Raw genomic sequence first — 15,649 nt, forward strand, 5'->3', positions numbered from 1 at the left:
GCCCTCTGAAATCACTTCCCTGTCCATCAAAAAAACTCACTAAATTGAATTTAATATTCATAATTTACAAGTTTTCTTATAATATTAATATATGTATGTCAAATATACATGTATATGTGATGTGTAACCTTATTTCACATGATTTTATCTTTGTACCATTATACCATACTAGATTAAGTGTTTGATCAAAACTTTTTTCAAGATATATCCATCTTGATATATGGAGGCTTTTAAAATTTTTTTAATTGATTTTCAGTGCCACTTACTATTTCATTGAAATGAATATATCATAATGTATTTATTCTTTCTTCTATTGGCTTACTATTGAAATAATGTTACAATTAATGTTCTTGAACAAATTCCTTGTTCACAGGTAGGAGAATTTGTGGTAGAAGTGGAATTAGTAGAAATTGATTATTTGGATGTTTGGGTGTATAAACTTAAACTTCACCAGATATTGACAAATTTATCCAAAAAGTGTATATAGAAACTTCCTATCCACAGTCTATGAGAGCTCCTCTTTCTTTAAATCATTGTCTATATATTTCCCTAAAATTGTTTGTAATTTATCTTGAGTGACAACTGTCAAATTGTGTACATTCAAATTGGTTGAAGTGGGAGGAACATTGCTTTATTTCAATTGGATTCAGCTCACAATGGCTGACTTGTGAAGTGTTATGAAACACCAACTTGGTGCTTCTTAATGTTGGCTACACATTAGATTCACCTTGGAGCCTTCAAAAATCCTAATATTCAAGCCTCATTCCAGACTAATTACATCAGACTTTCCTTCGAGGGGTAAGAGGGAAGTGGGTGGAGGGTTGACTGGCCCACCTCCCAGCACCAGAACTCAGGTGATCCCATTATGCAGTCAATGTTAAGAATTATTTCCCTTGTATCTGACTGGTAAGAAGACAAAATCAGAGAGACAGGGAAAGTACTTGCCTGTAGGCCCATCTTTAAAAGTAAGTGGTGAGCTGGAGTTTGATCCTCAATAGCTTTCTCTAGAATGTGTAGGTAAATTAGTGGCTGGGGAAAATTTCCAGGCATCCAGGATATGGCAATACTTGAGACCAGGAATGTAGCAAGAGTTAGTTTGGCTATACTTTGGAATAGAACTACAGATTACAAGGGACAGGATCCAGCCCCTTTTAGGGAAAGGCAACTTGTGAAGTCCAGACATATGTAAAGACTCCCGGACAAAGAGGTTGGTTTACAGGACTCTAGTGTCCACCAGAGATGAAGTATTATTTAGAACATGAGACATAAGCTTAGGCAGAAAATTCAGAAAAAAGCAGTGAGAGTTAGAGAAAGGCCTTGTCTGTATGGGCACCATTTGGTAATAGCAAATAACAGTAATCTAATTTCAACCCCATCAGTTGGTGACAGCTATACATGTTCTGACAGACTTAATTAGGATATGCTTTGAAAATTAAGTTGTTTTTAAATGTGTAGCATATAAGCTTCTAATTGGTGCTCAGAGGAAATGGAAAGTAAAGGATCAATGCAAATGTCCCAAGTTATAATAATTGAGGAAAGATTTTATTTGGTTCATCAATTGTAAAATAACATATTGACATAAACCAAAAATTTAATTAAAATTGCTTTGTAACTGCATTAAATATACTTTACCAAGAGTCTTGGAATATACTTTAAATAACAGATAACAAGTGTTTATGGAATGTCAGCCACAGCAACAGCCATTCGTCATCTTTTTCTCAATCAGTACAGTCATTACAATGTTTTAGTTTTGCTTTTCCATACATGCAAAACTATAGGAAAGTTAAATACCAAATTACTGTTTATTGGGCAATAACATTGATGTTACCATTTAGTTCATATAATTATCTCCTATGTTCAGGAAAGAGTAAGATTTCTAAATTATAGTATAGTTAGAACACCTACAAGCATTTCTTTAAAAAAATAATCTTTAGAGCAAAGAAAACTACAAGCATCCAACATATTTTTAAGTTGTCACTGTGCATTCAAGGTTTAAGACATGAGGATGATGAGATAATTATATAGTGATTTGAAATAAAATATCTTGAATAGTCTGCATGTCCTTTAGTTTAACTGTGAAGTCATCAACTAAGGTGAATAATCAAGATAACTCTTTCTTTTCTCCCAATTCAGTGCTGAGTACAAGAGAAGGACTAAATATGTCCAGAAAAGTCTTAATCCTGAGTGGAATCAAACAGTAATTTATAAAAGTATTTCCATGGAACAGGTATGTAAAGATTATTTCTAGGTGACAGAATTAGGCTAATATAAGTACAGTGATAGCACAATTATTCAAAAATTGGGATCTATATACATTTTGCCAATCAAACAGAAAAAGTTGAGTAAAATACATGTAAGAAATGTAACCAATGGAAAAAAAAATGAGTGACGTTTAAACATAGGGTGAAAGTAAATGTGCACATTTTGACAAAGCAGCCAAAACATAAACAAATAAAATAAGAAAACTAGTGGAATATTTTCCATTGATTATTTCAGAATTTAAAATTGTTAATAGACTAAGCCACAGTTATCAAATTTCAGAGGGAAATATATTTTCCAACTGGCTATATTTTGACTTTCTTACACAGTATACAGAAAAAATAAGATTCAATGCATAGAACTGTATTACTCCACCAGACAATATTTTAGGATCTCAGCTCTTTGCTAAATTGAGGCCTCCTAAGAATCTGGCATTGTGGTGCTAAACTCTACAGAAGAAGGCAAAATGATGACTAGTATAGAGTTACCACCACAGATAAGTAACTGTAGGCAAAATTACACTAATGTGCTTCTGAAAATCTGCATTTTTATAACTTTGCTTGAGTAACAGACAATAACTGAAATGTATAAAGTTGAATTCAGAGAGAAGACTACAAAGACAGTTCCCACATAACCCAATTTACAAGTGAACTGTCTTTCAAAATCAGGTTCTTAATTTGTCTTCTAGTAGATTAATTTGATTACAAAAATGAAGCTGGATATAAATTATAATCTGGGTTTGTGAATTTAAAATAAACTCACCTGCAGAAATAAGACAATGCTACTAAGTTTTTTAGAAATTGCTGAAGCATCTAATCCAAATTCTTCATCTATATAATACTAGACGTTTTTGCAATCTATCAATTTCTTATATTTAGAGTACTTATAAATTATGATTTCTATTTTTGAAAATGAGGTGGGGATACAATAAATAAGAATTATCATTTTATTCACAAAATAATAATGTTCCATATGATCAAACACTAGAGTGCAAAATCATTCAAATTTTATGTAATATTTAATATATTTAAACTACATAGTTTTTGGTAAAATTTTAAGTATTTTCACATAAATGGGAGGAGTTTAAGGAAATAAAAATAAATATGTCTACTGTATATGTATAATGAAAATGTATGATGGAAAGATAGGTTAACTAGATTTCTATTTGAACTATATAGCTCAAGAAGAAAACACTGGAGGTGACAGTTTGGGATTATGATAGATTTTCATCCAATGACTTCCTTGGGGAGGTAAGCCTCTGACTTCCTTTCCCTTATTTGCTGCTATGGTAAACCACCAATTAAAGCATGATGCAAAGCATATTTCTGAAGTTTATAAGATAGCCATTTCTGCATAAAATCTTTTGGCAGATAGAATTTATTTCCTGATTTACTCTTTGAGTAGATTAATACCAACTCAAGAAATGATTTTCACTCTATCACTTGATGTACTTTATAATTAATTTCTAAGATGAAATTTTGTTTCAATAGGAAGATATGCAATCATACTGTGAGTCCAAATGAGATTTGAAGTAATAAATTTATTATATTATAAAATGGCCTGGACTTTTCAAAATGCATTTACAGTTTCTTTAATTGATTTGATGTGACATATTGCATTGTTATTTATAATTAAGTTTCCTGAGAAAAAATTGCTGAAAACATTTTAAGAAGCAAAACTATAAGTAAGAGAAAACAATAAAAACAATTTTTACATTAACATCAAGGAATCAAAATAACCTAATTGTATGCCTGTATCAGAATATCTCATATACCCCATAAATACATACACTTACTGTGTACTTGTAAAAATTGAAAAGTAAACAAATAACCTAATCATGAAATTGGTAGAGTGAACAAATCTTGTGATTTTTTAAATCTATTATATATGTACACACATTGTTTATAGATATATATACATTGTTTATATGTATGAACATAATACATACATTGTTTATACATAGGAGCATTATATGTATAATGTAGATATGTACACATTGTATAATGTAGATTATATATGATATGTTGTATATAGACATATTATACATTGTATATACATATGTGTTATACATTGTATACATAATGTGTATACACATACAATGTATATGTGTCTATATATACTATACAGTATACAATTATATGTATACAGTGTATATATGTTTATGTACACATATATACAATGTATATATACTACACATATTATATATTATATATAATATATATACACACATACACATTGTTTAGTGTTCTGCTTAGGGTAGAAGTTATGAATGAATATTAAAAATAATCTCCAAAACCTACAAAATATGATATCCTTTTGATAGAGATTATATAAAACAGTTGTGTAATCAAGGTGATAATGAGGCCTTGTTTGGTTGCTAAGACTGCACCTCTCTTTTCACCAAAACCAGGGCATTTGACCCTTACCTTCTAGCTCCATCCAGCTCTAGCCACTTGGACTAATCTTGATCTTAGGCAGGAGTACTCTAGATTAGTATTATGTCTGACTTTATGTCTCAAAAAAGTGACTTATTGAAGTCCTTCTAATTTATGGTCTGATGTTTACATGAGCCTAAAGCATATATCCATTGGTCTGGTTTTCATTTCTTTTTAGCTCATCATATCTAAGATGTCAGCAACTGCAAAATGCACCAATGTACTAAGAAAAAAAAAAGTTGCCAATCAAACCACGACAAAATGTGTTAGTCATATCCCTATTTCAAATGTGAACTAAAGTGTGTTTTAAAATAGGATAAATAAATTTATAATTGCAACTTGCTCATTCTTTTCCAGTTTGTCCCTTTTGTGACTAAAATCAAACATTTTTCAAGGTTGCTAGTCCAGTTTAAGATTAGAATGAGTTATGAGTTTTTTTTTTCTTTTTTGAGACAGAGTCTCGCTGTGTCGCCTGGGCTGCAGTGTGGTGGCGTGATCTCAGCTCACTGCAAGCTCCACCTCCCGGGTTCATGCCATTGTCCTGCCTCAGCCTCCCTCGTAGCTGGGACTACAGGCGCCCGCCACCACGCTTGGCTAATTTTTTTTTTTTGTAGTTTTAGCAGAAACAGTGTTTCACCATTAAGATTAAAATGAGTTCTTACAACAAAAAGAAGTTTTGTTTTATGAACAGATTGACTTGTGACCCTTTTAACATCATATCCAAATAATTTATTTAATACTCAAAAATTTTATACAGTTCAGTTCAAGCAAACATTTATTAAGCATCTAGTATGTAAAAGACATTGTTTCCAGTATCATTGGTGAAGAAAAATGAAGAAGAAAGAGTCATCATCCTCAAAAGTTATACTGTATTCCTTGGTTTATATCCTTTAATAAATTTTAGAACATAGAAAAAGTAATGAATTAATCATACTTTAATCCCTAAATTTCATTGATTTGTTACACTTTTTTTCAGGTATTGATTGATTTATCTAGCACATCTCACCTCGATAACACCCCAAGGTGGTATCCTCTCAAAGAACAGGCTGAAAGCATTGATCATGGCAAGTCATATTCCAGTCAGAGCAGCCAGCAGTCCCCAAAGCCATCTGTTATCAAAAGCAGAAGCCATGGTATCTTCCCTGACCCATCAAAGGGTAGGAAATATTTTTTAAGCAGATAAAGCTTTGTGTCTATTTGTTCAGTCTGTATCTTCTTAGTGTGAATGTTTGTACATTTAACATGTACATTTAACATGTATTAATAGACTAGACATGACTGGAAAATACTTAATATAATGCCATGCAAAGAGTGATGGATATGGAGTCAGGAGAAATGGGCTTTATTCTCAGATCATCACCCATACTTAGGTGCAGGACTTTGTAATCTTCACTTCTCTAACTGTCCATTTTCCAACATGTAAAATGGAGGAGGTTTGACTATATGAGCTGTTTGGTCTATTCCACCTCAAAATCCATGATAACATGATTTCAGAAAATGCATTTGGATATTTCATAAAGATAATATAAAAATTCCTACTGGTTCATTGACTAGACATAATCATCATTACCATTAAGGTATAATCCTTCTACTTGTTGAATCTCTAGTTGTCCATAAATATTGTCTTACCCAATAAATATAATTTTGCATGCTACTTTTTATTTATCATACAAAGAATATTTTCCTTTATCATCAAAACAATTGGTATGCTGAAATTTACTTGTCTTTCCTAAATGTTGAACTCAAGCTAATTTTTTAATAATTATTATTATTTTTTAAATAACAGTGCCATACATTGGGTTTGACAATATGCAAATATGCACAGCACTCTCATTCAAATGAACTTTTCCTTTGAGAGGTTCATTACCAGCTGTCCTACAACACAACATTAATCCTCATCATAAACTGAGTTACTGCCTCTGTGGGATAAAACATGTGGTACCTTACCTACATATACTGAACTATTTATAAATATTAAATATAATTTTTATATTGGACTTGAGTATTACTTCCTTGTCACCTTTTCTAGGAAAGTCCATCAAATTGAAAAGTGGTTCTTTGTACATGAGATTCTCTGAATCATAAATGCAAGTGTTCTAGGAGATGAGAAAGTGAGTCCATGTCCAGTAGGCCACTGAGTTGGTATCATAAACCACTGACTACGAGTGCTGTAGATAATTTATTAATGAGTTTTATAGACCATTTATGGGTTCTACTTAGCCATCTCAACTCTTATCTTGCTTAACATTCTGCAGGATCATTAGTATAAAGAGCTCTCTCTATGACTGCCTTAGAAAATATGTGATCCATACATTCTCTACAATGGTTTGAGGCATGATTCTACAATCTCCACATTTAATATGTCCTAGTGACTCACATCCTTCATCCTGTTTTTACTTAAAACTCCTCCTGTGTACCGTCTCCTACCTGACCTCTACTGGAATTAGCAGAGGTGCTTGGTGAAACTAGAAGTTAACATATTTATTACTAGAAGCTAGTCAGAATGTATTTCTTTTTTCAAAGTTACCTCTTCTCATTGCTATCATCCTTTTGCCTTTCCTCCCCCAAATTGTTTCCCAGATGTTTAATCACAGTTCTCTATGATGACCAGTTGCATAAATGAATCATATAAGACCCAGAATTAACATAAATTTTAGACAGTTTCAAATTATGTGTAGACTAAGCTTGACAGGAGGAGTGCTGGAACAACTTTAACTCATGTTTTACCCTTTTGTGACCAGACATGCAGGTTCCCACCATTGAGAAATCCCATAGTAGTCCTGGTAGCTCAAAATCATCATCAGAAGGCCATCTCCGTTCTCATGGACCATCTCGCAGTCAAAGCAAAACCAGCGTCACTCAGACCCACCTGGAAGATGCAGGGGCTGCCATAGCTGCTGCCGAGGCTGCCGTGCAACAACTCCGCATTCAACCAAGTAAAAGACGCAAATAAATTCCTCAGCATGGCAGCTTAATGTTCATCTGTTGCCTTTCTTTCCTGCTGTCCTTTCCTGTTTGCTTTCAGTTTTCAACATCCTCTGCTCACCCTGTTCTCTGTCCCTTCGTCTGTGTAAGAACGATATCAATACATTAATATGCTCTTTCTTATTTAGATTTTTTTTATTTACATAGACTGAAATAAAACTGGCTGTTTCTCCTTTGTTTACACCATCCATCCAACCTGGCTCATAGCATTTGATACAGTGTCTGTGATGTTTGGAGGCAAAGCAATGTTGTGTGTCCTTTTTGTTTGCGCTTAAATATCTTTTAGAATGCAGAAATTATAAGCACAAGTGGCTGCCAGTTTTTCAGACCTTATACCAAAAAATTAAAAAGTGCACACACATAAGTGTTTGGAGCAGATTCGCAATTAGATTCTTGTGTCTGAAAACACTCAAAAAGTCTAGGCAGAAGATAATGCAACCAACAGTCAACTTCTAGAACTTTGGAGGAAAAGCCATTTCAAGACAGTGCTTTAAAACACTAATAAATTATACTTGTGAAATATGGTAACTTTCCATGTGCAAAAATTTGTAGTCTTGAAAAATCTGTGAAGAAAATCTTATTTCTTATATTCTCAAAAAACTACGTTAAATTAATATACGTATAAGCATATGTCATGAGGCAATGCAACCTCATTGAGGAGCACAATTGGGTCCATTCTGTTGGATCACACTTTGTATGCAATGACAGATTTTACAGATTTTTTTTCTAACCATTGGAAATCAAAATGTACTATGTCTGGTAGCTATAAGTCAATCAAAGTATAACAGTTGACCTATCTTAACTGCTGTATTTTCATTTCATTTGTGAAAATTTAGTCAACTGATATAATTATATAAAAATAAGTGCAAATATTTCACAAACGTAGGTGCCCTGTTGCTTCTAAAAGGCATTAGCCAGGCAATGGAGATAGATCGTTGTTCTCTCCATCTCCCTAGTCATCATTTCCAAAGAAACAGCCAGTTTTAAACCCCTATAGTGCTGTGCATGTGGTGTCATTTTGGCATTTGAAAACACAACTTATTTAAATAGAGCAAAAGAGCACTTCTGTTTGCATGAATAACATTTAAGCTGGTTCCATCTGAGGATACATACTCTGGGTTTCCATTTCACCCACACTGCCACAGCAGCACATAAAAGCGGTCAGTCTAATCATGCCAGGAAGCAGCACAGACACAGCATAGCAGGAGTCCTCCCCATTCAAAGAACTCAGTCTGATAATCTGCCTCCACCAGCCAATGGCAACCAAGACCAAAGCCAGCTAGCCCTCAGGAAGGTGATGTCTGATGGACCAGTCAAGCCAGAAGGAGGTGAGCAGAAAGGCCCTGTTCAAAGCACACAGCAAGAACATCCCCCAAATTTAAAGCTCTCCTCTTTAATTTTTAGAGATTGTCTGATAAAATATGTTTATCCACTTTTTAATGTGCTTTTGTGGGCATGGCATTTCAGGACTTCATCATCACCATGTAAGTCCCAAGACCAGTCCCGTAATATATTGACTACAGTGATTTGTATTTTTCTATGCACTGGGCATCTTTTGACTTTTGTTGGGAAATAGATTAACAATATTCATATTGCAGAATGGAATGCATGCTACTAACCTAATCTGTTCAAGCATGACTATATAAATATGTTTCATTGTGATAAAAGTTTAAATTGCTCACAGTTCAAGTTAGCCTACCAGTTGGAATGTGGATCAGTTTTTGTTGCCTATTATTTCAAGTGTAACTTTTAAAAATTTAGTGGATTTTGAAAATTCTTAGAGGAAAGTAAAGGAAAAATTGTTAATGCACTCATTTACCTTTACATGGTGAAAGTTCTCTCTTGATCCTACAAACAGACATTTTCCACTCGTGTTTCCATAGTTGTTAAGTGTATCAGATGTGTTGGGCATGTGAATCTCCAAGTGCCTGTGTAATAAATAAAGTATCTTTATTTCATTCATAAACTACTGGGTTCTGAGCCATTGTTATATGATGCAGCTTAAAATGAATGTGTCAGTTTTGTTTTCTCATTTGATTTCGTTGCAGTAGATTTTAATTACTGTTTCATTGCTAGTGACAGCTGTAATGATTGGACATTTGAGAGCAGGACAAAGTTCCATCTTGGAAACACTATAAGATAGATGGAAAATTGTCACCAAATAAAAGCATCAGGGATTACATTAAAATGTAAATAAATAATGGGATTGGGCTACCCTAGGCAACACTTCTGCTATTTCTCTCTCCCACATCTGATCTACTTTGCAATCTTCTCAGGTTCCTGGATAGAGGAAGGTAAAGTCCATTGCTTTGGGGAAGTGACTAACCTTGAACTCATAGCTGTGTTCAGAAAGGAAAGCACATGTACACCCATCTGTAACCTAACCCCAACATTTCTAGAATTTTCCCCCAAAAAAGAGTGCCACCGCCAGTGACAAGGAATGAAGCTAGGGTGATTATACAATTATCTTCAAATTTAATTCAAAAGCACATATTAAAATAATTTTTTAAAAAAATAGGATAGTAGTATTTGTCCCCTTGAGTACTTCTCAGCCCTAAAATATTTGATTTTATGAGTCTATATTTGGCACAAAATTAAAATCAAGCCTTATACTTTCCTGCTGCATTCTTTTTATTCTCATAAAATTAAAAACATTTCACATGTCCTTCTCTCAATTAATTATATATGTGGTGGCAATGTAAGACATATGTCGCATTACAGAGGTAAACCACTGAGGTGTTTTTTAAATTAGGTAATTAAGGAAACAATCAGCATAAACATTAGAATAATTCTGAGTATGTGTTACTCAGCCCAGTTTATAGATTATCACCAAAGCACAATTTCTTTTTTCTTGTTAGCCTTACTAAAACTTTCATTTTTAAAATTCCACTTCTCACCTTTTCTTCCATCAAATAAGTTCACTTGATTTCTTCATGTTATTCACGTTCTTACTTGAAATATTCTTTTAATTATAAATGCCACAGTACTCAAACACTTCCCTTATTTCACACTTTATTTTTAATTATTGTGACTTAAGTGTTTCTACATAACATTTTATATGATTTTCTTCCTAGACATAGTCCTTAAAATTTATATTAAAGTGTTTTAATCCCTTTTTTTTGAATAGTGCTCTAATAGATATTCTCATACATTTAGTCTTGTGATTGACTTAGAAGTCACTCTTTATTAAAATCATAATCAAAAGGAAAACTAGATAACACAGCATCCTTTCATGTTTAATTTTGTTCTAATAGATGATAAATAAAAAGCCTTATTTTCTAAAGTATAATTTTTCTGCTATTCTAAATGTACCAATATAATTGATCCATGTATATTTCCAGACACTTCATAGCAAACATACTGTAGTGTTAAATTTATATAAAATGCAATATAATTTCTTTAAAGTGCAGAGAGAAAAACTAGGCAGAGATGTAAACATATAAAAAGAAACTGCAAGTTCCTGTTCACTAACTGCAGAAGTATTAATAATAATCGTAAGTGTTGGGATAAAAGTGTCCCATTTCAAACCTCACAATGGAGTTCATATAATCCCATCTGCATTCTGAAAATAATACTCTGCATTTGAATAGTTCTTCATGTTGTACAGAGCATTTTGTCATCCATTTCTCATCTTATCACATTAAGTGGATGAGATAGTCATTTCAATATTCTTATACTTGTTTTTTTATGGGTGAGCAATCAGAGAGTCAGAGGGGTAGGCTGGCTGGTATAAGAACACACAGCTAGAAATTTTCTGAACTGACAAATATAACATTGTCTTGTGACTTTTCGAGTTACAATTTTTGAATACATTGTCTCCTTTAAAATCAAAGTCTCCTAATTTTAATAAGAACAGTCACTTACTTATTTATGACTTCTCTCTCAAGTTCTTACAAATGATTAGCGGTAGCTAGAAATGATAGCAGCAGCTAGAAATGATGGCGGAATTCAATTAATACTCTCTATCTACATGGTCCTCCTTTCTAAAGGTTGTTGATTTAACCCAGCAGAAGGAAGCCTTCCCACTGTGCAAGCCCAGTGAGGCATTAGGCAATGTTTGTGACTCCATTAGAAAAGGCTGTGGGTCCATCTGTAGGCATTTCTATCAAGAGTGACAAAATTGTCCCTCAAGAGCTTTTCAAAGATTTTTTGTAAGCTTCTCAGCAGATTTCTGCTTGAGCTAGCATAAAATACGGGTCAAACAAGAATTATGGAGTAAGTCAAAAGGAATTTTTTCTTTCCCTCTGGGGTTTAGTTTCATACTAAAACACCTGATGGGAAAGTATAGACAGATTGTGCAAAACCATCCTGATACCTAAACAACTCTCCGTAGTTAAAAAACCTCTGGAAATTTTTTCGGTGGTTGTTGTTGTTTTCCCCATGCTAGCTAGTTTGGTTGAACACAAGCCTTGCTATTTCAGAAGACTTTTTATTTGTTGGTTCGTTTGAAAACTATATCAAGACCAAAACAAGTTGAAGCATTCCTAAAACCTTGAAGATTTATTTAGTTGAAACCCAATATATTAAATTTAAGTACATTTGGGAAAACCTGAGCTATTTTTGTTGGATACTAAGATTTTAGGTATGAGTTTTAAATTTAGCAATAGGCAATACAGGATGAGGAGAAACATCCCTCGACCCTGGTTAATAAAACAAGAGCCACTGGGACAGGTTGGAGAGATTAGGTGAGAAGATAAATCATTAGATAAGTCATGCAAGGAAATATGATTTCGAGTTCCTTGATGTGGCCGAATTGCAGGAGAAAAGCCTGATGCTACTTCCACAGACCACTACTGGAAACTCCACTTTCAATAAAGCTCATTTGCGGCACCTGTCAAAGAAGAGTTTCATATCCATGCGTTGCCTTGGTGAACTCTTACTAAGCCATCACTGTGGGAGCTTCTGCCTTGGGCAAGTGGTAGTGGGTGGATGGGTTCGGGAGCGGGTGGGACTGGGAGTGGAGGGAATTGTTGGTTACAAATGGTAGTAGCTAATTAGCACCCCATTTTCTTTTGACCAGAAGTAGATGATCGCTTCTGGTCAGAAGGATTTTAGCCTTCCCTGTTTCTGTAAAGGACAGGTCCATAAGAAAAATAAAGGAAAAAGCATAAGAGAAATCAGTTTCATTTGGAGGTGAAGTCTTCTTTAACACTGTATGTACAAGATTAATAAAAACAAATTTTACATTCCTCATTTCCATGTGTTTGTGCAAAAAAAAAATTGTTTAAACCTTGAGCAGTTTAATACAAAAAGAAAATTCAAACTGTAATGACATGCGCATAGCAAACATCCAACAAAATCTAAGAGAATCAATTTGGACAATTTCAGCTTTCAGAGTTCTATACCTGTTTATCTGGTGATAAGAATTTCATTTTGTTGTCTGTGAAAATCAAAATGCTCTTCTAAAGTTTTGGTTTTGAGAGATTCTACATTTTCTTGGAATGATTGACTATGCATTTTCAAATATTTCTATACTCATTTAAATTTATTGCTAGAAATACCTCTGCCATATATACAGAATCAGACAGTAAATGTAGAACTCTGACCATATCACACTATCTCTTGTTTATGGACCTTCATTCCTGAAGATGAATTCACTGGCCTACCATCAATGGGTACTTCTGTTCTTTTCCAGTAGTAGTCATGGATCTGCACAGAGCCATCTGCATACTTTGGTCTGGTCCACAATGGGGATTTATATGTTCATTTCATCTGACATGAAAAGTAAGACCAACTGGCCCATCTAAACACCAAACTTGGCTTCAAAATTCTTATGCCTTAGTCATATGGTCTAGCTATGCGCCTAAATAATGAGGATGGGACTACTAATACATGATGTAAGAAGAAGAGAAAGGCCTAAATTTTACCATACTGAGATTTCTTAAATATTATTTATGACATGTCTTTAAAAATAATATCCATAAAGCCTAGTTTTTATAATGCAATTATTTTCAAACAGTTAATTGATCAGATTACCACCAGGAAGCAGGACCTGTGGAAATAAGACAGGCAAGTAAATGCTGATGGGGGAGGAAAATGAGAATGCCAATGGAGACACAGTGGGGGGCAGTCAGAGTACAATAAGAGCACGGGGCAGGCAACTTTCTCACTTGGATAGGAGGATCATGGAACCAGGGATATGCTGCCCAAGGAGAGGTGGAGGAATGCCAAAGACACTAATTGTCAACTTAATAATAGTCCCCAAATCCAGATATGTAACTATCCATGAAATGCTTGATTATTTTTCCACTTTTCATCCACACGTATTACATACATTATGTAAACCATAATATTCCACCCATTCTCCATTGTGCAACATGATCTGGGGGAAGAAACGTGGGTATGGGGTAAGATGAAAGGAATCTTCATGTATACTGAACAAGACCATGAAAACATTATTTTTCTTTTTTATTACTGTGATGTACATGTTAATATATAAGGAATCATTAAAAGCCAAAAACACATGGATTTTCAAATGAAACCAAATTATATCAGAAATATAAAATTTTGATTGGGGTGTTGAGTTTGGTAGATGTTTGAACAGGAATGACATAGATATAGCCACCATTTTATATTTTAATGTGTTTTAGACACTGAAAAATGCAATTTGTTAATTATAATTTGAACAGATTAATCAAAATAATATTAGGTTGGTGCAAAAAGTAATTGTGGTTCTTACCATTGAAAGTAATGGCAAAACCCGCAGTCACTTTTGCACCAACCTACTACCACAACTCAAACAAGCCAGAAAAATTTTTCAGAAGAAATGTTTGGTAAAAGTCAGGATCACAGGTTTCTATTTCCAAATGTGTAAGAAAGATAGTGAAATATAATTTCTACCGTATTGTTCTTAAAAAGAACATAGCAAAATTCACTTTTCCTCTCTAAAACATTTCAAATTCAAAAGCATGTATTTCAAGTTCTATAGATCACACTGTATTTTTATCTGATTCTTTTTATAAAAAGAACTTGGAATATAGAGAAATATAGAAAACATATTTTTACAACTACCTAATTCAAATGTCTTTCTATATAGGCCTATTATGTAGTTTTTGTTTTAAAGCATCCTCATTGCCAGTGACATTTAATAAAGTCAATAACTGTTGAATCACCATTTTGCTTCCATCCAACTATTATTAATGTACAAAAACATTAAAGAGACTTTATGAACAGAAAACCTCTTTACGGAAGAATTTACATTATTTTATGCCTGCCAATTATCATTATTTACTCTGGGTTTCTGTGCACCTTAAAATAGTTATTTTCTTGTTTTGTTTGTTTTTAACCAAAGATAGAACAGGCAAGTTTTTATGATATAATATATTTTTAATTCATGCCATATATTTCTAGAGTTGTGAAATTCTGAGTGAAACAAGTTCCTAAGAAGATTAGAGACCATTAAAATGAATGCTAATATCAATAATGAATCTTTTCAAGAAAGCTGAAAACTTGGTATTTTTTCAGTACAAAACACAAAATTTAAATAGCATGATAAAATGATCTTGACATATGTAATTGTTACAATGACTGTCAAAGAAACTGATGCTAATCAGTTTCTTCTCATTTTGGACAGTACTTCATTTCCATGAGTGTGGGTCTTGACCAGTAATTCTCACAGTGTGTCCACTGATTCCTGCTGGGAGCGGGGGTGTCCCAGAAACCCTTTCAGGGGTCTGCAAGGTCAAAATATTCTTAAGATTAACATATTATTTGCTTTTTTGCTCTCATTTTTTTCTCAAGTGTACAGTGGAGTTTTCCAGCAGCTACATAAGGTGTCATAATATCATTGTTTTGATGACTAATGGAATATGTGCTTGACTATTTTTTGTTTTAATGTTTTATTTACTTTGAATATGATAAATATCAGTACATACAACCTACACAAAACAAAGTTCTTTGGATTATTAAATAGGTTCTAAGATAAGATCAAAATATTTAAGCTTGTTGTCCAGCTTAAATATTTAACTATA

At 33.4% G+C, this 15,649-nt stretch overlaps 1 protein-coding gene across 1 annotated transcript in view; it reads left to right on the plus strand.

The window, feature by feature from the left end:
* PCLO (piccolo presynaptic cytomatrix protein) overlaps window positions 1-15,649 on the plus strand; it is a 406,268-nt gene that overhangs the window by 334,083 nt on the left and 56,536 nt on the right. The window contains exons 18-21 of the mRNA XM_011927761.1: window positions 2,134-2,227; window positions 3,438-3,509; window positions 5,671-5,851; window positions 7,436-7,630. Of these exons, the coding sequence (XP_011783151.1) occupies window positions 2,134-2,227; window positions 3,438-3,509; window positions 5,671-5,851; window positions 7,436-7,630 (542 nt within the window). The remainder of the gene's footprint in view (window positions 1-2,133; window positions 2,228-3,437; window positions 3,510-5,670; window positions 5,852-7,435; window positions 7,631-15,649) is intronic.

This window comes from Colobus angolensis, unplaced genomic scaffold (genome assembly GCF_000951035.1).
Source record: "Colobus angolensis palliatus isolate OR3802 unplaced genomic scaffold, Cang.pa_1.0 Scaffold74, whole genome shotgun sequence".
NCBI lineage: Eukaryota > Metazoa > Chordata > Mammalia > Primates > Cercopithecidae > Colobus > Colobus angolensis.